The sequence below is a fragment of the Onychostoma macrolepis genome, chromosome 19 (assembly GCF_012432095.1).
Source record: "Onychostoma macrolepis isolate SWU-2019 chromosome 19, ASM1243209v1, whole genome shotgun sequence".
NCBI classification, from domain to species: Eukaryota; Metazoa; Chordata; class Actinopteri; order Cypriniformes; family Cyprinidae; genus Onychostoma; species Onychostoma macrolepis.
Genome location: NC_081173.1, coordinates 14,681,946 through 14,705,493, shown reverse-complemented (window position 1 = coordinate 14,705,493; position 23,548 = coordinate 14,681,946). Strand labels below are relative to the sequence as shown.

At 36.5% G+C, this 23,548-nt stretch overlaps 1 protein-coding gene across 3 annotated transcripts in view; it reads left to right on the top strand.

Annotated features, from left to right (window-relative positions):
- Positions 1-23,548, top strand: part of col16a1 (collagen, type XVI, alpha 1) — a 68,710-nt gene that overhangs the window by 8,632 nt on the left and 36,530 nt on the right. For 2 of the 3 annotated variants that reach the window (XM_058753591.1, XM_058753588.1), the window contains exons 3-16: positions 153-221; positions 1,501-1,618; positions 8,920-9,043; positions 10,023-10,304; positions 10,814-10,894; positions 12,874-12,948; positions 18,159-18,191; positions 20,379-20,414; positions 20,951-21,007; positions 21,384-21,419; positions 22,347-22,391; positions 22,534-22,572; positions 22,670-22,732; positions 23,395-23,439. In XM_058753591.1, coding sequence (XP_058609574.1) covers positions 153-221; positions 1,501-1,618; positions 8,920-9,043; positions 10,023-10,304; positions 10,814-10,894; positions 12,874-12,948; positions 18,159-18,191; positions 20,379-20,414; positions 20,951-21,007; positions 21,384-21,419; positions 22,347-22,391; positions 22,534-22,572; positions 22,670-22,732; positions 23,395-23,439 — 1,103 coding nt within the window. The remainder of the gene's footprint in view (positions 1-152; positions 222-1,500; positions 1,619-8,919; positions 9,044-10,022; positions 10,305-10,813; positions 10,895-12,873; positions 12,949-18,158; positions 18,192-20,378; positions 20,415-20,950; positions 21,008-21,383; positions 21,420-22,346; positions 22,392-22,533; positions 22,573-22,669; positions 22,733-23,394; positions 23,440-23,548) is intronic. The other variant, XM_058753590.1, reaches the window with a different exon arrangement.

Genomic DNA, 23,548 nt, shown 5'->3' with positions numbered 1-23,548 from the left:
TCTTTGATCACCTCAACTTGTTCACCTCATGTTCAGGACCAAGTTTTGACAGGACTCCTCATGATCGGGTGTACAATTTGTTTTATGCAAAACCTTTCACCGGTGGCAGGACAAAGATCTGCTGCAACTTGACTGCATCTCTGTTTCTACAGGTGTCAGCTGCCCGTCCATACAGGTAGAAGAATGGAAGTTTCCTCAAACTGCCAGACACAACATTACAGGTAAATACTGCTGCTAATGGACCTCCCTTAAAGAAACATGAAAAAATAATTATCTGCCATTATTTACTCACCTCAGGTTGTTCAATACCACATGATGTTCTTGATCTTCTGAGGAACACAAAAAGAGATATTTAGTTGAATGTTCAACCTGCTCTTTTCCATAAACAAAATGTTTAGTGGAAGGTTGTCAAGCTCCAAAAAAGACAATAGTAGTCCATATTACATATACACTACATTCCAAGTGTTTTAATATTATAGCTTTGTTTGAGCAACAGACCAGCATTTAAGTTATTGTTTACTGAAATATGGGGTTTAAGCTACTGTAAAGTAGACAAAAACTTTAATTTTCTATTAACTATCCATATTGTCATGATTTTAGCTATCACTATTTAGGGGCCATTCACACAGGACTTGTTCTTGCATTCTGTGATGCTTTTTTAAATTTAATTTAATGATTTTTATAGATAATACATTAAAGAGTGATTGACAATTGCATTCAAACTTTGTTAAAAATACAGTAAAACAAGAATAATGTAAAATAATATAAAATTTTTAACATTTTTAACTGATTTTAATTTTTAAATATTTTAAAAGTTTTATTTTTTTTAGGCATTATGGCAAAAAATAAGATTTTTCCATTTCGTTCCGAGGTTTTTCTCCCCACCTCATATTAGTTCCATCACAAAAGTTTTACGAGCATACACAAGGGAGCACACACACTTGAGGGAGCACACAAGCGTTCATTTTTTTTGCATCATCATGTCCCCTTAGGGGCTCCATAATTCGTGATGTCAAAGCTGAATTTTCAGCAGCCGTTTACTCCAGTCTTTAGTGTCACACAGTCCTTAAGAAATCATTCTAATATTCTAATTTGGTGCTAAAGAAACATTTCTTATCATAATCAATGCTGGCTTCTATTTTCTTCATCTTTGTACGCAAAAACACTTCAAATTGGCCCATTATTTTACATAGTATATCCAAAAAATGGGAAAGAAGTTAACTCTACTTAATTATTTGAATGTACTGCCATCTGTAATAATTCAAGCCTTTTAATACACTTAATAAAAGCCCAACTGCCCATAAAGGCAGTCTAAGGAACAGACTCTGTTCATGAGCTGAAAGATATAAATGCTTCCAGTGTTAAGGTCCCTCCTTTGGCCTTACATGAATTGAAAACTGCCACAGCAGAGTTGATGCATAGCATAGGACATGTCAACTAGCAGCTCACTGATTTATTAGCCTAAAGGGGTGGTAAATGGATTGATTGCCCGATCTGCAGGTTTCAATCTGGCACGCAGTTTCTCCCTGTTGAAGAACAGCGAGGTCAAGAAGATCCGAAACCCGAGAGGGCCTGTCATCCTTCGCCTTGGGAAAGTACAACTCATCCAACCTACAGAGTAAATTTTTTATCTTTCCTCTTTTGTTTGTCTTAGTATCTATTTTTCCTCAGAGAATGTAAGAGCGGGAAAGTTATTTTCCATCGATTTCTGTGACCCTTCATGGTCAATTATAGAAAAAAAACCCTACTTTTTCACTCTCTCTCAGATGATGGAGCCTGTTCATCCTGTATCTAAAAGCAATAAAACATACAGTACAATAAGACAGAATTGCAGAACTTCTAAAAGTATTCTAGCAGGTCACTACAAGCCTCAAATTCCTGGCCGTTGAGTGTTATTTGGTCTAACCTTTACGCTAGTATCATGAAGGAATCGCAATAATGTCACTATATTTTGACTTCCACCTTAAATTACGTCCATCTCGCTGCAAATAAACATTTCAGCGGATTATACGCTGCTTTGTGCTTTTACACAGAAACGCTGTTAAATTTTTTATTAACAATAACTTTAAGTGCTTTTGGTGAGACCTCAAGCCACAGTAACAATCCGTTTTATGACAATGCTTTTACTGAGCCGTGCGTAGATGAAAAATGACGATGATATAAGCTAACACGTTCTGTTTCCTCTCAGCACTCTGGTACTGTATGTTGGGATGAGAAAGTCAGTTTGCATTGCTTTACACATCAGCTTCCTTATTAGAATTTCCTGTTTTCGCTCATGTAGACTTAACAGAAATGAGGGCTTGAGTGTTTGAGCCAAATAGGTCAGAGGAGTAATATTGAAGCTCTCGCTCTTGTGCTGGGCTGTATAACCTTTTTATACTCTTTTTGTACTTGCTCTGTCCTCGATCTGCAGCGTATACAGTATGTCATGAATTCACACACACAAATGGTGTCCCTCAAAAGCCCTATTCGGACAGGACTACTTTTCTCTGAGAAGGTTACGTGACTTTGTGTTGTACAGGCTAACTTGTGAATCTCATAAGAGCTTTTCACATCTGAAATAGTTAATCATTCTAAACCCCAGATAGAGAGAATCCTGGGTTTCACACTGCTCATACTTTACCTGGGGTTAACAATTTATCCTGGGTATTCATAAGCTGATGTTTCACATTGTACATTCCTAAACCCAGGGCTAATATTCTTATTAACATATTTGCAGTGTAAGTGTCATTGATTGGATGAACATGGCATGCAACATTTACTTAATGGCTCTAGCATCCTCTTATTATATATATTGGTGACAGAATTATCAAGTTTTACATTCTCTTTCTGTGAGATCAAGTTTAATGTAAAGTATATAGTGCCAACAGTATTATTAAGTTTTACAGAATGGACCTTTCTTACTATAAAGGTAGGAATGAAAATGTCTCTCCTTTTCAGTCAAGCGCTATGTGAAAAGCCATATACAAATCAAATAAGTATTTGTCCTCTAACTACCTCTGTAAACATTTTGGATGAAGTTTTTTGTAGGAAGTGGGACTGTATTTTGATCCAAATTGCTATATTTGTTTTATTATATTCTAGGGAATTTCAATAGTTAACAACTGAAGAGTTTATTTTCAAAAACAGTTTTGCAATAACTGCTGTTTTTTTAAGAATTATCAAATTTTTTTTCACTTGATCAATAACCCAACTACAGTTTGATTGAGATTAATTGGAATGCACAATTAAAAAACATGATTTTTGAAAAACGGCGTTATCTGTTTTGTGAATGAATGAACTCTTCAGTTGCAATTTAAACATCACCTAGAAAACAAATTATTTCCTAAAGGGCTAAAGACTGAGAGTTTGAAACCTGTAGAGGTTTTGAGTGACATGAACTCCATTATTATGCTATAATGGACATGGAGATAATTTCTTGTCTTTATCTCCCTCCCTCCTGGATAGTTACCCATTTGTTTTCAGATATTTGGACATGTGATCTGTTGTCACTAATAGTGTTTGAGCAGCTGTTTATCTCCCCGTCATGAAATGATGGCTGTTCCTGGCTGACATTCCCTTTAGAAAGAGCTGCTTGGCAGTTGCAAATAAACACGAGGATCTGATACAGCTTATCTTGTTGCTGATGGTGCATTGCAAGAAATGTTACTTAAAGGTTAGGGATTTGGATCCAGATGTTAGGTTGGAGGCCTCTTGGGAACTTTTATGTGAGATTCAGAATGGATCACAACAATGTTACAAAATTTGTTCATACTTGTTTATACACAAAAGTCATATTTCAGTTTTTCTGCTGCTTTCTTATTCTATCCTATACCTCCTTTAGCTGCAATAATAGTGGTGTTTTGGTTGGAAGTTGTACAGTTTGACCTTCTGAAACTTTAAAAGGAAAGGCAAAGATACACATACACACAGACATACTCAAATCCCCCCATCATCAGGGAGTTCCTCTCTAAGAATGGATTTTCCAGAGCCCCAGGTGCTTTCCCCATTTGAAACCTGAGCTCTTTTTCTCCTGCTCTAAATCTCATCTCAGTCAAAGAGAGTGAGAGCCTGCACTGAAACTCACTCGATATGGCCGGCTTACTGCAGAAGGGGAAACCAGGATTCTTCATCCATAAATGGTCTCCTACATTCTCTTTCTATGAGATAAAGTTTAATGTAAAGTCTTGTCAGCCGGTCTCTGATATTTGATAGATGGTGTTTAAATTGTTCGGCCACCTCTGTGTTAGTCATTCTCTTAGTTTAGACTTGGCTTGTAATAGAACTGTCCAACGCTTACTTTCTTTTATCTTGAATTTCACCTCACCTGGAAGAGAGATGGAGGGTGTAGGTTTGAGTGTTTACTCAGGTCTTTGTATTTGTGTCCAAGAAGAAGTGCAAAAAATTTGGGGGCTGATAAGAATAACTGATAATGAGCAGGTTGTTGTGGCTGATACTGATAATGAAGCTTTGTGGTTTTTCTAAGTAATTAGCTAATTCATTTAAAACTGCTCACTTGACACCAAATTTAAAAAAAAAAGCTTTGAGCTTTACAATTAATATGGGCGATGGTATTTTCGAACCGTGACCCCAAAACTGATGTACTGAACTGTGACTTCTGTGTACCGTTACACACACTGTTAGACATTTCAAAGGGTTTTTACAGTAACTTACTGGCAACACTGTAAGATTTACAGTAGCAAACTGTATTTGATTTACAGTTGCAAACTGTACTGTTTTACAGTAAATTACTGTAAAAATAATCCAATTCATCAGTATACTACTGTAATACATTCGTTTTAATATAGATTTTGTTAGATTTTATCATTTTTATATAGAATTCATTTTATTTGTACTCTACATAGGTACTACTGGCATTCAATTAAAACAGACACAATAATTACAAAATATCAAATTCTTTATTTAAAACCAATGCTGGAATCTTCATCTTCACCATTTCTCCTGTCTTAGGACGTTTTGCAGTGCATTATGTTGTATCCTCTGGATTTATCCTCACAAAAATACATAGCCATCTGCAAAACCCAGGTGCTGCAAAAAAATGCCTTTGCTCACCATCCACTTTGTTAGTGACAGAAATGTCTTCTCTGAAAAACAAGAAGTAGAAATGACACACTTTTAAAAGGCAAACCCAATATACACAAACCACTCAAAACCATAGTTGTTCTCTTACCATGAATTGTCAGTCTCAGGGTGGCTGGCATGCTCATGTCTTTATTGATGCTTCATTGCAGTTGCCTTTAAAACACAAATACAAAAAAATGCAGTAAATCTTAAATTCCATTAAAAAATATAACAAACTAATTCTAAAACTAGAAAAGACAGCTAGCCATAAAACTTGTTTAACTTAGCTAACATACAATTTTATTTCCTAATGGGCTACTGGCCAACATTAACTACTAACACTTGAACAAAATTTCACATTAGTTAACTTAATGTTAACATAAGATAAGTGTTGCTCGTTATAAATCATTTTAATTAGGTAACTTAATTCAACAAGCTGACAAAACCCGTTTGAAACGACAGTGCAGTTTACCATAGTAAAGTTTGTTACCGCCATGTTGACTGGTAAATACTAGGTTAAACTGGTGTACAAAAATCTGACACAGACAAACGTACATATATTTTTACCTTGCTTGCTGGTCTCATTCTCTCGTAAGGTGAAATCGACACACAGCACAGATGTTCTCTGGAGCTCTTCCACTCTCGCGGGTTCATCCCTGGGCAAATCCCCTGGCGCTTACCCGCTGCTTCCGTGTCTTCCTCGGACACGAGTGGCACGGCGGCATGGCGCGACTCAAAAAGACAATATAGAACCTATTATATATACTATCTACAGTGGATGTGGACAGTAAACTGATGCCCCGGTATACTTCTGATGTACAGATGTACTCCATGCGCTCGCACTGTTTCTGACTTGAAGGACAAACGGATTTTCCAATCATTACAAACGATGTAACACATCCAGTGTAGTCAGTCCCAAGCTGTTGCGGCGTTGTAGAAAGGTGTTGGGCAAATCGTGTCAATCCAAATTTAAGAAATGAGGAAAATAAAACAACCTCAATAGAATGGCGCCAAAGAGTCATTACGGCAAATACAGTTGTATACAGCAATTTTAAAAAATACAGTAAGTCTCTGTATGTGGGGTCTGACATCACAGAAAATTCCCATGATGCAAAGGGTATTACAGTTACAGTGCATGTTTACTATGGTGTAGCATCTCCTCTTCTTTTCAAAACAGTTTGAAGATGTCTGGGCATCGGGATTATGAGTTTCTGGAGTTTTGGTGTTGGAATTTGGTCCCATTCTTGCCTGATATAGGTTTCCAGCTGCTGAAGAGTTTGTGGTCGTCTTTAATGTATTTTTCATTTAACGATGATTCGTTCTACTACGAAGCCATGCTGTTGTAATAGCTGCAGTATGTTGTTTTGCATTGTCCTGCTGAAATACATGTCGTCTGGAGGGGAGCATATGTTGCTCTAAAACCTTTATATACCTTTCAGCGTTCATAGTGCCTTCCAAAATATACAAGCTGCCCATACCGTATGCACTTATGCACCCCCATACCATCAGAGATGCTAGCTTTTGAACTGAGCACTAATAACAAGCTGGAAGTTCACCCTCCTCTTTAGCCCGGAGGACACGGCGTCCGTGATTTTGAACAAGAATGTCAAATTTTGACTCGTCTGACCATAGAACACTTTTCCACTTTGAAACAGTCCATTTAGTAATGTCAATGACAGAATCATGCCGATGAGTGATGCAGTGTCATCTGAGGGCCCGAGGACCACAGGCATCCAACAAAGGTCTTCGACCTTGTCCTTTACGCTCAGAGATTTCTCCAGCTTCTCTGAATCTTTTGATGATGTTATGCACTGTAGATGATGAGATTTGCAAAGCCTTTGCATTTTGATGTTGAGGAACATTGTTTTTAAAGTATTCCACAGTCTTTTAACGCACTCTTTCACAGATTGGAGAGCCTCTGCCCATCTTCTGAGAGACTCTGCCTCTCTAAGACATCCCTTTTATAGCTAATCACGTTACAGACCGTATGTCAATTAGCTTAATTAATTGCTAGATGTTCTCCCAGCTGAATATATAAAACTTCTTGCTTTTTCAGCCCTTTGTTGCCCCCATGCCAACTTTTTTGAGACCTGTAGCAGGCATCAAATTTGAAATGAGCTTATGAATGAATTTAGTGGATAACATTTTAAAATTTCTCTGTTTAAACATTTGTTATGTTCTCTATGTTCTATTGTGAATAAAATATTGGCTCATGTGATTTGAAAGTCTTTTAGTTTTCAATTTATTTAAATTTTAAAAATGTCCCAACATTTCCGGAATTCGGGTTGTATATTAAAAACTAGTGGAATACAACAAGCATATTAGTTTTATTCACATACAATACCATTCAAGTAAGTTTGGGGTTGGAAAGTAGTCTCTTAAGCTCACCAAGGCTGAATTTATGCATTGAATTTTCATCAGCTCTTACATTAATCATCAGTGTGTCCCATTATCATTCAGAAATAATTCTAATATGTTCAAATAAACATTTTATCATTGTTGAAAACAAAGGAGCTCATGGAACTCATGATGCATAACATTTCTTTAAAAAAACAGCTTGTGAATGGTAGTGAATCATGCTCAAACACACATGAAGGGCTGTTTGTCCATTAAAACCCGCTTGCCAGAGAGTAGTGCAGTATTAGCTCCTATACATTGTTGCTAATATAAACACAAGGATGCCTGTATGAAAATAATGCTTATTTCTTTCATTTTTATTGGTCCGTTGATTTAAAAGTGGTATTGATTTAAACACACTACATTTCAAAAGTGTTAAATCTATTTTAACAGTGCAGAAATATTAACAGAATATAAAAATGTGATTTTTGTTACTTTTAGCAGATGATTCCAATTAAAACATGCCCAAACATATCAAAACAAAGTGTGTAATTCTTGAGATAATCATCACAGAGCAACATGAAACACTAACTTGGCTAAAAACACTGCAGTTTTATAGTACACACCATGCACATGAGGCTGTTTAGGTCACACATATTATGAAACAAATCGAATAATTGAATATTGGCTAAACAAATTGGCTGTAATTCCACTAATGGAATTGACAATAATGACTGAACTTTAGTTACTTTCCAACAATATATAATACACTTCTATTCTCAATATTTAGATCTGATAGATATTTAGACTCTAATAATGAAATAAAAAAATCATTAATCTTTGATTTATGATGGCCTTTTCAGTGGAGTAGTTTTGTTCAGCAATATGAACAAGACATCTTTGAAAGGGATATGTACCTCATTCCCTGTCATAACAAGTTTCATCCTGTACAAACTCTCTCTCTCTCTCTCTCTCTCTCTCTCTCTAGTGTTTAGTCCTGATTTAATTTTTTCCTCGAGGAGGCCGGCCTCACTGTTATTACTTTGGAGACCAGGTCTCTGTTATAAATCATTGTCATCTCATTTTAGAGACAAACAGGCTACCTACTCATTGTTGTGTGTGTTGTGTATGCATGTTTATGTGCTTATGACCAGCTTCCCGTTGTTCCATGACTTGCGTGTGAATAAACTCCAGTACCGAGTCTATGTGTGTGTGTGTGTGTATTTGGGATGGTAAACACATTCCTGGAGTTTGCCTGCCCTTGACCCACCAAGAGGCAGGCAAACTGTTTATCCAGCGAGAGATAGAAGTTGAGAGTGAAGATGAGGTTTGCTGAGCTGCATTTCTTTTCAAAATTAGTGTCAGGGGTTATCCCTATATCTGTATCCACAACACCATTAATACAGAGATACTCCCCCTTCTGCTAGCATTCAGACTGTTTCTTTACACTTACAACCCAGCTGCTCCACGTTTATTTGTTTGTACGTGTATTGAAGTCTAACCGCACGCTTGTCTCCTCAGTCAAGTGTTTCCTCATGGACTTTCAGAGGAGTTCACCCTGGTCTTCACCTTGCTGCTGAAGAAGAAATCTTTGAATGATAACATTTACCTGTTCCAGATATCAGATGAACACGGCTATCCTCAGGTGTGTGTTCACTTTCCGCTCAAGTCCATAGATATGTCCCTGTAGGAACTGCTAATTACAGAGCTGCTTTCCAAATCATAAAATACTAATTGCTGATTGTTTTTAAAATCGGAATAGTGTGACAGACTGAGTAGTGCTGATAGCAGCACACTTACCCATGACATGTATATGAGCTGATAAAATTGCAAAAATGAATGTAAAACTGTAATATTCTAAAAAGGTGAAGATTTTTGGTTACTCTTAGAAAATTACATTGTTACACTAGTAGGTGAAGAGAGGTGACTGTTTATACTGTAAGTGAATCATTAATTTAATCAACTCAATAAAAACATGATTAATTCAGAACTGATCAAGTTTGAATGAGTCATTGAATAATTAACTTAATCAGTTTGTCAAAACACTGATTCATTCAGGTACAAAAACACTGATCATTGAATCACATTTAAATTGATTCATTCAAATTCATTGGTAACACTTTACAGTAAGGTCAGTAAGGTTTTGCATTTCTGACTTAAATATACTATAGGTTTATGCAATAGAGCTCTTGAACTTAGTTAAACATATTTCAATTTAAAGCTAGTTCTTGATTATGCTAACACTATGCAAGAATTATGTGATAAATATGGCTTTGGCACATAAATAAAACAAGTTAAAGAAATAGTTAAATAAATAAAAAATAGAAATGTGAAAATTAAAAAAAGATATGCCTTAAGACAAGCATCTTAATCTTAAAAGATTATTTGCACTTTCGCCGGGATAAACAGCTAAATAATTTATTATTGTGAAATAATACAAAGACATAGCTGATAAAAATAATAATAATTATATATATATATATATATATATATATATATATATATATATATATATGGCCAACAGGTACGGCAACATGCTAATTTTGGACCCTGTACTGCAGCCTCAACATAATTACATTTTCTAAATAAAACTCTCTTTTTCCCTATTTATCACACTCCTTTAGTTCTCACTGGACTGGAATGGTCCAGATGGCAACCTGGCCCTGCGGGCGAGAGGGGCTGACCCTGAAGGGTCCATGGTGGGGTGCGTGTTTGAAGGTGACGGTGTGGAATCCCTGAAGGACATGCGCTGGCATAAGGTGGCTCTGAGTCTGCAGAGAGATGCGGCCTCCCTGCACGTGGACTGCAGCTCCATTGAGAACAAGCCCCTGGAGCTCCGTGGACAGTTACCCATCAATGGACACACGCTGCTGGGTATGAGGGCTACTGATGCGGCCCCTGTGGAGGTGAGGACCTCTTCTGATCCTACAAAAGATCGAGGCCATATTGTGAACCTTTTACAGAGGAAGAGGCTTGCCGTATAAGAATGTCAATTAGATGAACGGCTGCCAAAGCTTCCGGCTTCTCTGATAATTGAGCACTACACTGCTAATAGAGTAGTCGGAAGTAGATGTTTCCTATAAGCTGGCTTCCCGCAGGTTTTGCCCTAGGCATGCTGTCTGCCTGGGAAATGTGGCAGGGGTGTGTCTTTGGATGTATGAGAGACAGGAAGACTACAGGCACATCTCTTTGGGGCTAACGCTACTGAGCTCTCTCAACTCGAAAAAAAGATGAAAAGAACAGCCCTAACCGAGCTTCAACCATTACTAATTAATTAGTTCATTAATCCAACCACTTAGCGAAATGATCATGTAAGTGGTCATATGTAAGGCAGTGGGGGTCCAGCATTTAAAAAGCTAATTTTCTTTGTTCTTGTTCTGCTTTTAATACGCTTTCTCTCTTTATTTTTCTTTAGATTGACGTCCAGCAGGTGATGGTGTATTGTGACCCCTCTATGGCTATCCAGGAGGCCTGCTGTGAGATACCTGGAGCTCGGGTAATAAAGTCTGAACTGTTAAAAACACCGTAAAATGCTTTTGAACATTGTGTTATGTGAAATTTCAAACATGTTTCGTCTAGTGAATTCATTTCTATTAGCATTCGCCCACTATGGGCTGTTAAATGGCTTTTTTATGGCATTATATAGAGAGCAGGGTCTCAAGTTCAACTATTGAACTACGTTAAGTTGTTTAAAGTGAGTTAAGTTTTTTAATCAGACAAAGAAATAGTTGACATTAAAACAAGTTTACTCACAAACTATTTTAAATAAGTTTTGGTAATTGAAATAAAATAAAATAAAATAAAATAAATATATACATGAAATAATGTAATGTAAATGAAAATGAGAAATGTTGCCTTGGCAACTAACTAAAATATGTTTAAGTTGAAATTCAAATATTGAAGTGTTTCTGATTAAATAAATGTAGTCTTGGTGAGCGTAAGAGATTTATTTCTAAAAGAAATTACCGACCCCTGACTTTTGAACAGTATTATATACAAGAACATAAAATCAATTGTAACAGTTAAAAAACAGACAAAAGTGGAAAAATAGAGAGCGAGACAGAGAGAGAAAATATAATTAAATTTTTGGGGTGAACTATATTTAAAAGTGAAGTAGTTTGCATCAAAGTAGCTGTGAAAGTTAACAATTAGTTAACAGTGAGTGAGTTAATAGTGTTATGGTCCCATGCATGTAAATTACCTGGATAGCTATATAGTTTTACCTTAAAGGTTTGAACCTACCACAGTCCAAATAGGTACTGTAGAATAATTTTTTAAAAGGTGAGTGTTTTCCCCAGTATTTTCAAGTAATATTTCACCCTAGCTGATGAAACATTCGCGCATGTTTTCAATGATCACAGTGGAGGCAAAGCTCATGTTTTGCTGAGGGAATGGATGCGTTCTTTCTGTCAAAAAATCATTGTTGTAGTTGTACTTGATGGATCAAGCTCCAGCAGCGACTCAGCTTCCATCGGGACGGCTGTGGTGGAGGAACAGCGCTTGAGTCATCGATGTGGGAGTGTTGCTTTATTTGAGGATTTGGAATTTTGTGCGTTTCTCCTCTCTGAATTGATCAGAGCTTTGGCAAGGCTTGCTGAATCGAAAAGGCTCACAGGAATGCGTCACTTGCAGATAACTTCAGCATGTATGAAAAGCATACAGCCACCCACAGCCTGGAATAGTAAAGAAGGTAGAGATCAGGAAATGTCACCCTCGAAACTTATTTGACAAAGGAAGCGCACATGGGAATAGGTACAGCCTGAGCTGGCATTTCGAAATTTGATGCAATTTTGGATCAGAGGATATTTCAGAGCCAGCAACTATTAGACATCATTAGTTACGTGCCAGATGGACCATTTTTAGTCTGAAAAGATGATTATCCCCTTTACATGTTAGTTGCCTGTTTGTGAGGTATGGTGTGAATAATATTAAAACCGTCTGACTAAATCATCAACATGGTTGCCATTGTATGTGTGTGTGTGTGTGTTTGAATGTAAGCCAACAAAGTTCTTTGTGTTCTGTTGTTTTGGGGCGAATGCTCAAAGCTCCCTGCAAGCAGTGTTTAAAATGGAAACAAGGGCAACTATTTCCCCCTTGAATGCATTTGCTCTAATGTGGCTTTTTAAAAGCAGAGGCGTCAGCGATTGCATCCTGAGACGCAGAAGAAAAGATGTCTTGTGGATGTCTTGAAAGACCACACCAGAAAATGTGCATGAGAAGGATTTTTTATTATTATTATTTAAATCAAATCCAGTGTTCTTTTATTATGTGTATATATATATATATATATATATATTGTATTTTTTATTCATAATAGCTTTTATTTTTATATTTTCAGTAATTTTATTTTATTTTATTTTATTTTCCAGCGAATTGAATTTTCTCCTTTCTAAAGTTCTTTTAAGTTGAAAATTTTCATCTAATATTTATATTATACCTAAATCAGTTTGACCTTAGCTCTTTGTGCTTCTGTAGTGCCCACCGGATGCTCCCAAGAGTCGACGAGCCGCAGAGAACCAGGTGGAGTTTGTGCCCAATCCCTTCGCTCAGGTAAATTTATTTTGACTGTTAAAAATTCTATTCTTTTGCAGTTCATTTGTAGAAATGTTGTTGTTAAAATACAATCCATGAACTCATTCATTTGCAAAAACAACCCTTGATACTGCACTTGAAAATGAACCACTGAAAGTGTCTCTGAAAGGGCCTCTAATGAAAAGATCTTACAGAAATTAAGAGAGGGATTGTTAGTTATTGAATGTGGGATCCTGATCTTGAGATGGTTTGAAGTGTTTGAAGACACACGTACTTGCTCTCAGTGGGAGCTATTAAGGGGGCGTAGACAGAGGATGCATCCTTGCGTTCAAAAGCAGCAAGAATGCAATGGAATGGGACATATTGAAGAGGCCTCAAGATGCGTTTTTTAACGAGCTGTATTTGTTTTATTTAACACGCTATTTTAAAATGCAACATAAATATACAATAACCAAAGACATCCATCAAATGCATTTGTGCACATTAACCAGCAATTAAAAAATGGTGCAAACTGAACAATTCCTGTGTGCAAGCCTCCAAAAGCCCAAAGAAGTAATCTTCCTAAAATAGGTTTGCCAGTCTCTTTAGGTGAATATACTAATGATATATTAATTTGCAGCACCCTTTTGAGTTTTTCATACTTTTCCCCTGTTAAAAGACTTGAACGGTGCTCCAGCAGTATTGCAGCACATAAATAGATGACAAAATGAGCTGAAGATGTGATGTAGGCTGATAAATATTTCGCATCCTGATATATTCGACATAAAATGACACAGTTAGTGGCCATTAAGCGTCCCACTAGCAGGAAGTTGAATGAGCTCTTTTGCAGAAACTGGAAATGAATGTAAATTCATGTGAACAATGCCCAGTGGGCCGTAGAAATGCTGAAATCAAACGTTCTCTGCTTCTGCAGCTCTTTTATTTTTCATACTTGCTCTTTCGCTTCTTGTCTACGCACATTTGCTCCTGCATCTACATGTTGTCTTCCTCACTCTCTCTCTCTTTTTCTCTCCGGTTATTAGTGGTAATTTTAATGTCTTTTGAATAATTGGCCATATATATATATATATATACAATCAGACATATATATACAGTATGTATACATATTATACCCAAACATTCTTCATACAGTGGACTACCAGTAAAAATAAAATAAAAATGTGGGACCAAAAATGATTCAGACACTTTGACCTGACCATGTTTTTCTTAAGTGTTTTTCTTTAATTGCTAATACAACCTTTTTACACCAGAGACTGCACAAAATTAAGCATTGCTTGGTAAATGGTTGACCTAAATTGGTATTATCTAATTGTGTACTTAAATTTAACAGCTGACATCTGACAGCTATTAAACCTAATTCATTACATACCTTTCTATCAAAGTTATCTAACATTATCAAGATGAATTTGTTCTGACACAGTTAAACTCTGAGTTCTTGTCATATTTTATTACCATTTTCTAAACTATGGAATAAACTGTGTCATAATGTGAGAAATGTTGAAGGTGTCTGAATAAATTTTGGTTTGACTGTATTTAGGTAACACTTTATTTTAAGGTGTCCTTATTACCCGTTACATGTACTTGCCATCATAAAAGCAATAAATTATGCATAATAACATGCAAATAACCCTAAGCCAAACCTTAATCTTAACCCTAACCATAGTAAGTACATGTAGTTACTTAATATTACTCAGCACTTAAATGTATAATTACACTGTAACAAGGACACCTTATTGTTTATATTATATGATGTCTTAATATTTTAAAATATGTAAATATTTGTATTATTATATTATATTCAAAATTTAATTCACAAAGATAGATTTAAACAAACAAAACAAAAACTTTTTTTTTTTTAAACTTGACAGCAGGCTGCTATTAACAACCTTAATTTTATGGGAAAAGAGAAAATCAGCCATTTGGCTAAATACCTCCTGTATGTTTCATGGAGGGTAAAATTTTTCAGTAAACAATCCCTTTAAGACAATCATAATGCTAGCCAACCATACACTATAAACAAAACTTTATCAAAGTTGCATGGAGTAGAGCTGAAGTTTACATCAGGAACACAGTTTGACTGCTGAAAAATCACATAGTTTTTGCAATGACTTCCACTTAAACCAGATATTTGGATGCTATTTTCTCCTGAAAACACAATTCATCAGCAGTTCCTCACTGCTAACACAAGCTGTGTAAATGGGGGGAGTAACTTGTCCTCTGTGGAAAAGAGGATTTGTGATGTTGGTGTGGGCTGCTCTTGTTGTTTCTCCTGGCAGCAGTGAGTCATGATCATTAGCAGGGCTAATAAAAAGCTGGTTGGTGAAGGTACTTCAGCTGGTCTCCAACTAGTCACATATCTTCTCCGCTTGCCACGTGTATTGTTTCATATACACTCACACATGCGACATAATTACATCCAGAGGGCCCTGTATTGGAGCCAAACGCACTCAAAGCAGTTTGTTACGTCTACACATAATCACACGTACACCAACATTCAACTTCCACTTTGTGTGGATAAACGTCTCAACACGAATCACTCTCCATTCTCTCACGAGAACAGTAGGAGATTTGAGGTGGAAATGATTTAAAATGGTTTCGTGGTGGAAATGCTCTCTTAATCTTTGCTGCCATAGTGACAGAGGAATTAGCTCCACTGGTACACATTAGATGTATCACTTTGTGTGCTTAATGCCACTTCCTGTCTCAGTATTTGCTCATTTAATCCCTCTAATAAAATGTTTGTAGAACTAACAAATTCATGTTTGATCTTGCCAGCCAAATCGAGCAATTGTCTGAATTTAGACAGCAATGCACAATTTATACACTGTAAGAATCATTTTTTAAATTAGTATTTTTATCTTACTTTCAAGCAAACATCTTTACAATGAGATTTGCTTGGGAAATACATTAGATAATATATAATGAAATAAGTTTATTTTTCTTACCCCATTAACACACAGATTTACTTGTAATAATTAAAACTGAAACGGGGTAAGAAAATGAATTTTATATATTCTAATGTCTTACTGTCTAATGCTTCTTTTTCTTCTCAAATAAATGCTTCTTTTTCGTCTCAAATACATGTATTTAAGTAGTTTATTTAATTTATTATATTAATAAAATGCATTTACTGAAAAAAAAAAAAAACCAAGACAAAAATTTGACTTCAATTTTCCAGTGTATGCTTATATTTCTGTTCCTTTTTGGTCATTTTAGACCGAAAAAAAAGAAGAAGAAAGTTTTATTTTTAAAAATTGCTACTTTATTGGAATGGTACGAAACTCAAAAACCTTTATGACAGTCACTATGTGACCACAAAAAAAAAATAAATAAAAATAACTAAATCGTGGACTTGATTCGAAAAAGCTAAATGGTCATAAAAAAATATTGTGTTGTTCATGGTCAAAAATGACCGCCATTGGAAATGAATTGAAAATATGAAAAAATATGAAAATACAGAGAATTTTTTGTGTGCACAATCTACAAATCATTTACGATGCAGGAAAAAGTGCACAACAATGAAGGGGTGACACTCTAAAATATCAAGAGTGCAAAATAGACACACTGCACATTTCAAACCGACATTTCAAACATGAAATACTGCCTTAATTGAAAAGTAATATAAAAATATTAGAAAAATAAATACATTTTCAGTTGAAAAAAATCATCATAATTATTGCATATTTTTTCAGTGTTACATATTAATTAGTACCATGAAATTTTCTCATAATACAAAATAAAAAATAGAATTAAACAAAAATATATACATTGATTTTACTGAAAAAGTGTGACCCCGAAATGAACAAAACCAGAGGGTTAAACACATTTATATTTATTATAAATGAAAAAACAACCAAAAAAAAAAAAAAAAACAACTGTAGCATATGTCTTCAATATACTCGCAGTTGCGGCATTACTTTTAAAGAAACTGCCATGTTTTGCCGACGTGTACATGAGATCATGCACAAATTATGGTAATTTTGTGCGTGTGTTTGTTAATTTGTGGAGTTCTTCCATATACAATCCTTACCAGACAGCTCCACAGCTGTGAGCTCAAGCTCAGCACAGACATACTTCCAGTCCTTTTCTTTATTTATCTTTTGGAGGTATGCATGCACAGACAGAATAAAAATCTCATAAGCTCCCATGTTTTCCCCTGACCCAGGTTACTGTCTTGTACCACAGCAGTCTGTGTTTTACGACAGACTGTAATGACTTCCAGACTGTGCTGGACGCTGCTAGCATTAGCCTACTTCTGGTTTAACCCCTTCCTCCGACGCAGATCCTCAATCCACCCCGCATTAAAGTCCCTTAAAAGCACAGCATTCTTCTGTCATCACATCCGTTTTCTGTCGAGCTCACCGGCAGGGAGAAATTCATGAGCTGAGAGCTGCACGGTTGCAGCTAAACAAAGTTTCCTGCATTATTCATGCACTCATTCCACCAGGGTTTTTGGAACAGGTCATCACCTTTCTCTTCCATATTGTGCAAGCCTGTAGCTGTACGGACAACATGTCCATTTCATGTTTGTGTGTGTGTGTGTATGCGTGCGTGCATGCGCTTTCAGCAATTTCTAACCTGGATCTCAGGGTATGACCGGAGATTAGGTACTGAGCACTTTTCTGCCATACTCTTGTTTTTATGATTTCTCCTTCCTTTTTCATGCCTACCCAGTCAGATTAGCCTTCCCGATTCTGTGTTTGCTCTCTTTGCTTGGACATGACTCGAGGATTTACTTACACATCTGCTCCACAAACACATCTTTTGTTTTTCTGCCTGTCCCTGATGTTCTCTTTCAAATCATGTCCCTCCTCGCTGCACTTCCCCCTTTCCGTTCCTGCCAGTTCTCCTCCCCATTTGCTCTCTTTCAAAAGAGTTTCATATTCACTGTTGATCATACTGATGAAACTCAGTAACAGTAAAATGACAATACAAACAAATCTAGATAAAGCAAACACTTCAATATGCCAACATCAAGTCAGCAGAACATTGTTAGGTAAGCATGAAAAGTTAGAGATGGCATAATATGTACATAGGCATTGCACAACCCTATTTAGGAGGCTTCAGCTCCTCTTTCTTCTCATTCCCCCCTGTTTTAATGTGATCTCTCTTCATGTGTGCTGAAAACATGGTTATTAGATCTGTAGCTACTTTGGATTCATTGTGTCTTTAACATTGTGTCATAGAATTTCTAACATTGTCGATTTCTTTATTTTTATGTTCTACAGGCAATTCTTGGATCCAAGGAATTGGCAGAAAAAGTAAGTTATTTGAATTAAGTAACCAGAAAATCAAATATTTCTATTTGCCATGAACAGCAACAGGCAGTCTCAATTATAAGGCTTCGAACCTGACAAAAAGAATTGTGGCCCCAGCAGATTTCACCCAATAGCTATAGAAATTCAGTGTAATTGAATTGCTGCGTGCTGAGTTGCAGTGGGAAGAACATTGACACTGACCCTGACAAATTCATGAGATAATTTACTACTGATAGCAGAGCATATTGTGTAATATTACACCTCCTGGAATTATAGGGACTTACATTTGCTTGGTAAATGTGCTTCTCTGGCACAATATGTGAATAACACCCGTGTTTCACACATAAAACTCTTGTCTGTTTGTTACCTTTTCCCCTCTCTGCTCCCACTCAACACTCAACTTATTTTTTATGACTCATACAAAAAAGGTATTACCTTTTTTCAAATGAAATGCAAGGTCTGAAAATGCCAATATTTGAGTGGGATGCGAGTTGGACTTTTTTTTGGTTTTGATTTAATTCACAGAACTAAACAATGGGTCAACGGCCTTGTCTCAGATTGTTGCGAACCAGTGTTGTTGTTAACTAAAACTAAATTACTAAAAATCATTTTCAGTAATGTAACTACAGCTGAAATAAAATATAAACATTAGATGAAACACACACACACACACACACACACACACACGCACACACAATGTTAACATGAAAATTAATAAAGATGAAATTAAATGTACTAAAATTACTTTTAGATTAAAATAAAAAAGCTATGTAGATATATATAAAACAAATAAAAATGTCAAGAACATAAGAAAATTTGTAAACCTTTAATTAAAATGAAAGTTGAGAATATAAAAAAGATATTCATAATATTGATAAATACTTTATATTATGAGTAACGCTGTTTTGGATTAGCGGCCTTATGCAGCTGTGAAATCCGCAAGACCCCAGGTGTCCTTTTTGTCATGGGATCAATCTCGCTTTGCTAAATCATTGTTGATCTTCCTCCATTTTCTTGAAATAAAAGCACACATCAAGATTACATTGAGGTATTAACAGTGGAAGTAAACAGGGACACTTATGAAGGATTTAAGCACAAATCTAAAGCTTATAATGTTAGAAAAGCTTTTACATTAATTGTTCTGTTAAAACTAAAGTTGTTTTCATCTTTTTACAACCGTTTTAGTGTTTTAGGTGTTACAGTAGGTAAATAAGTTGTAAAATTCGATAAGACTGCAGAAAAGGTTAGTATTTTTTTCTAACACAAGATTAACGTTAACATGCATATTCTTCATGTCTTCTGACTATACTATGGAAACAGTAAGTATTTTAATATGTTTATGGATCAGCCCCATTCACTATGTAGAAAGTGCCTCGTAACCTAGATTTTTGCTTTGAAATGAAATTTGCTGATAATATATGTGGCAATATAATGCCACAAATGCTGCTGTTTATGCTTAAATTGTATTAAACCCAGTATATTCCTCTACAGCACTGAGCGCACAATTGGTCACAGACAAAGACTCTCTTAAAATGATATCGTCTCTAACAGTAGAATATAGGTTTGCACATAAATGCATTCATTCATGCAAACAGAGCGAGTGCGTTAAAATCTCAAAGAGTTGATTTTCATCATGTAGCGTTCTTCTGTGTGCACCTCTGGAAAGAATGAATCAGCCCAGCGCGTCAGCCAACCGTTCTCAGAGCTGTGGCACAGAGACGAGCCCCTTCCTCTCCGTCTCTCTTACCTCACCACATCAATGCATGTTAACCGCCTGTTGGCTGAGCAGGACTCGATGGGTGGTGGATTTTGTTTTAATTGTGCTCCTCCGTTAAAAACTAACAGCTATTTATAAGTATTTGACTTTGCGTGTCCCCCCTCCCTTATAGCTTTGCAGCTGGCATTGGTGAACATTGCCACGAGGAGTCTTCTGTTCTTATTGATCTTTGTCTCTCGTGAGAGGGCCGCGGCAAGCTGAAATGACATACAGTCGTGGTCCTCGTGCGCGCGCCCCCGATTCTGCACTCCCATGCCAATTAACGTTATGTTGCACTGCCACCAGCAGGTCAACATATGTAACAACATCAAAAGCAAAGCTGGTTTAAAGTAGAGTGAAGTGAAATACTATTTCAAAAATCACACACAGACATTGTCATGGATAGGAGCAACCTGGTTTTCTCTTTTTTCCAGTGTGCAGGCTGTGTACTGCTCAATGAGGAATCGAGTGTGGGTATTCACATTCAGTTTGTCATGTGTGCAGCATGTTTAATGGCTGTGTAGGTAGGCAGCAGGATTTGCATGCATGAGTGTGCATGAGTGCTGTGTTATCACGCCCTTGGAAAGATATGCATTTATGTCTTTGAAAAATCTGGCAAGGATTCATGATACTTGTTGGGTATGAATGTTTAAAGGTTGACCAGACTTGCGGCTGCTTTGGAGGAACTTTTATAAGAACATTGTGAGAAGCAGCTACCAATGCACTTGCAAAACCACATGCACTATGTAGTGTTTATGCATAAAATGCATTTAGAAATATGAGTTTTTTTTTTTTGTCCAGTGCCAGATATTTTTGCACAGTTGATCAGTGCTTTTATCACGTCACATGCTCTGTTCCATATTTGCATGTACAAGATTGAAATCTTGGCACAGTAAACACATGTTTTTTGCTTACTGGCTCAATCCAAGCTGGTCTTTTCAACATAGAGTTCATATGACATTGTGTTATAAATATGGAGTACATTGAATACCTCATTTTATTGCAGGTTATTCAGGAGGGCTATGCCGGTCAGTCGGGCCTTAAAGGAGAGAAGGGAGACCGGGTAAGAAATGTCAAACACGGAATCATACCAAATGAGTATGTTTGTGTGCTAAATCCCGCTCTCTGTCCAGGCTTGCTGGGAATAAATGACTGCAGTGCTGTTTATTTTGGCATCTTATACAAATGCCTCATTAGGAGCTAGCTTCTGTGCCAGTGATCCAGCTTGGCCGACTACTCAAAAGTTTCATTATTACTGGCATAATCTCTTAATGCATTAATAACATAAATGAAAAACCCTGCATCAAGATGATATTAAGATTCTTCAGGATGGGGGAAGGGGGCCTGATACATAGCATTTAAGAGCAAAACTGTTTGGATGTTGTTACATGTGTATGGGGTATTGTTCTTTAAAATGTTTTTTTTTTTAAACCACACAGGGTTTGGACTGTACTGGTGCTGGAGTTCCTGGACGAGTGAGTCAATATGGTTTTTGCCTGGAAAATTACATTTCTTGCACAGACTGATCATTTGAAGTTATGAATTAACTGTCCTCTTTAAAATAAACATTTAAAAAATGCTATTTTCTTTTCATTAAAATTGATTAGTTAAATTTTTATACTATCACTTTAATAATAATAATACTATATAACTATATTAAAATACAAACACAAATATTTTATTATATATAAAATATTTATATATTTATATATAATATTTAATCTCGCATAGTGTAATAATAATAATAAATGTACACACAATATTTTCAGATTAGGGGCCAGATTTACTAAACAGGGTAAATTTGCATTAGAGCGCAATTCCATTAAAGCGCCGATTGTAGGGAAAATTTCTGTGGCTGATTTACTAACAATGTGCACATTAAAGAACACAGACGCAGCCAGATCATTTCCACAATGACCAGCGCAATCTACCAAGAGCAGCACAAATTACCGCCCGCTTTAAGACATGCTTTTTTGGGGAGTTAAATAATGGCGCAAATACCAGTAATTAACGAGCGCAAACATTAGTAAATGGTGTTGCGTGATTCATTTTAATACTCTCCTGCCATAAATTTTGCGTCTGAAAGGGAATCTCCTACAAATGCATATTCAATGAGGTCAGGCATTAATTCTTCACTGTGCGTCTTTAGTAAATCCTGACAGTACTATTTTAATGCCAAAAGATGGTTTGCGCTGGTGCAAGCTGTTAGTAAATCTGGCCCTAGATTCGCATAATAGTTTGAGTTAAAGTTGCATGAGTTGCATGTCTTAGTGTTATTTTAGTATTATTTCCAGGTTTAAATCAGGTGATCAATTCCAGGTTTTCTCAGTGGTCTCACATTTTTGGCCTTCATTGATTGTGAGTTAGTATCTTGGGTGTCATGCCGTATCTTTGTGTTTTAGTGCTCAAAAGGATCTAAAGGGGAGAAAGGAGAGAAGGGAGAGTCGGTAAGTGTGTGCGCCACCCTTGTCTTAGAGAGGCAGGCTGGCAATCGAATTTTTGTTCAACAGGCTTCACTGAAGCAGAGGGGATATCTTGATACTATTTCTGGCTATTGATTCACCCATTTCTCATTCTCTTACGTTTCAGAGTCTGGCTGCCAACTGGGGAGAAGCTATAGGAGTGAAGGTAAAGGAAAACGGTACAACTGTTAATGAGTGCATTAGAGCTTGCTGCTTACTTATCTTCATTTCTGTCTATCTGTCACTCTCATACACATTCTCAGGGTGACAAAGGACAGAAAGGAGAAGTCGGAGCCACAGGTTTGCCCGGAAGTCCAGGCAAAGATGTAAGTGACTAGCATTTGATGTGAAAGTCAAAGATGCTCATACTTTATTTTATATACCACCGCTTGAGTCTCCTTCAGACGTTTTGATATATTTCATTGTCTCGCTGCAGGAGTGTACTCAAAAAGCAATTGTATAGCATGCATAATATGTCTCTGTGCACATATTTTAATTTTAAAAGGATGCAAGAGTCTCTTTCCTTTTATATTGTTTAAAGTGGCTCCATATATTCACAGCACTCTACTGCGAAAAGCATTATGCATTAGACTCTTACCCATACACTCAGTGCTGCCTTTTCTTCTCATTAGATATCTGTTTGGGTGTTAAATCTTCTTAATGCTGCATAGATTACATAAGCCAACAAAGAGCCACAAATCAATGCAGCCTCATTGATTCTTTTAAATGGATAGTCAGGTCGCATTACGCTTAATCTTTTCTATTCCGTATACAAAGCATGCTAAGGGGATGGCGAATATGGCCGAGCCGACTAATGCATATTTGGAATTTGCTTTTAAACTGTTTATCTATCTAAGCCTCCAGTCATCGGTGAACTGACTTGTTTGATTCCTGTTGGAGGGTTGTTATATAAGCAGTGTGATACTGCTAATGCAGCGTTTGAGATGAACTCGAGCTAATGATCTTTTATTGGTCTTGGCTGTCACAGGGTCGAGCTAATCCTATTTGTGTGGTGGGCCCTAAAGGACAAAAGGTAAAACGGACTGATCCTCTCAGGATTATTTAACGGTTTCTGGGATACTATAAATGAACTAGTTTTGTGGTGTCATTATCTTTAGTGCTTTTTATGCACCGCAAGTGTT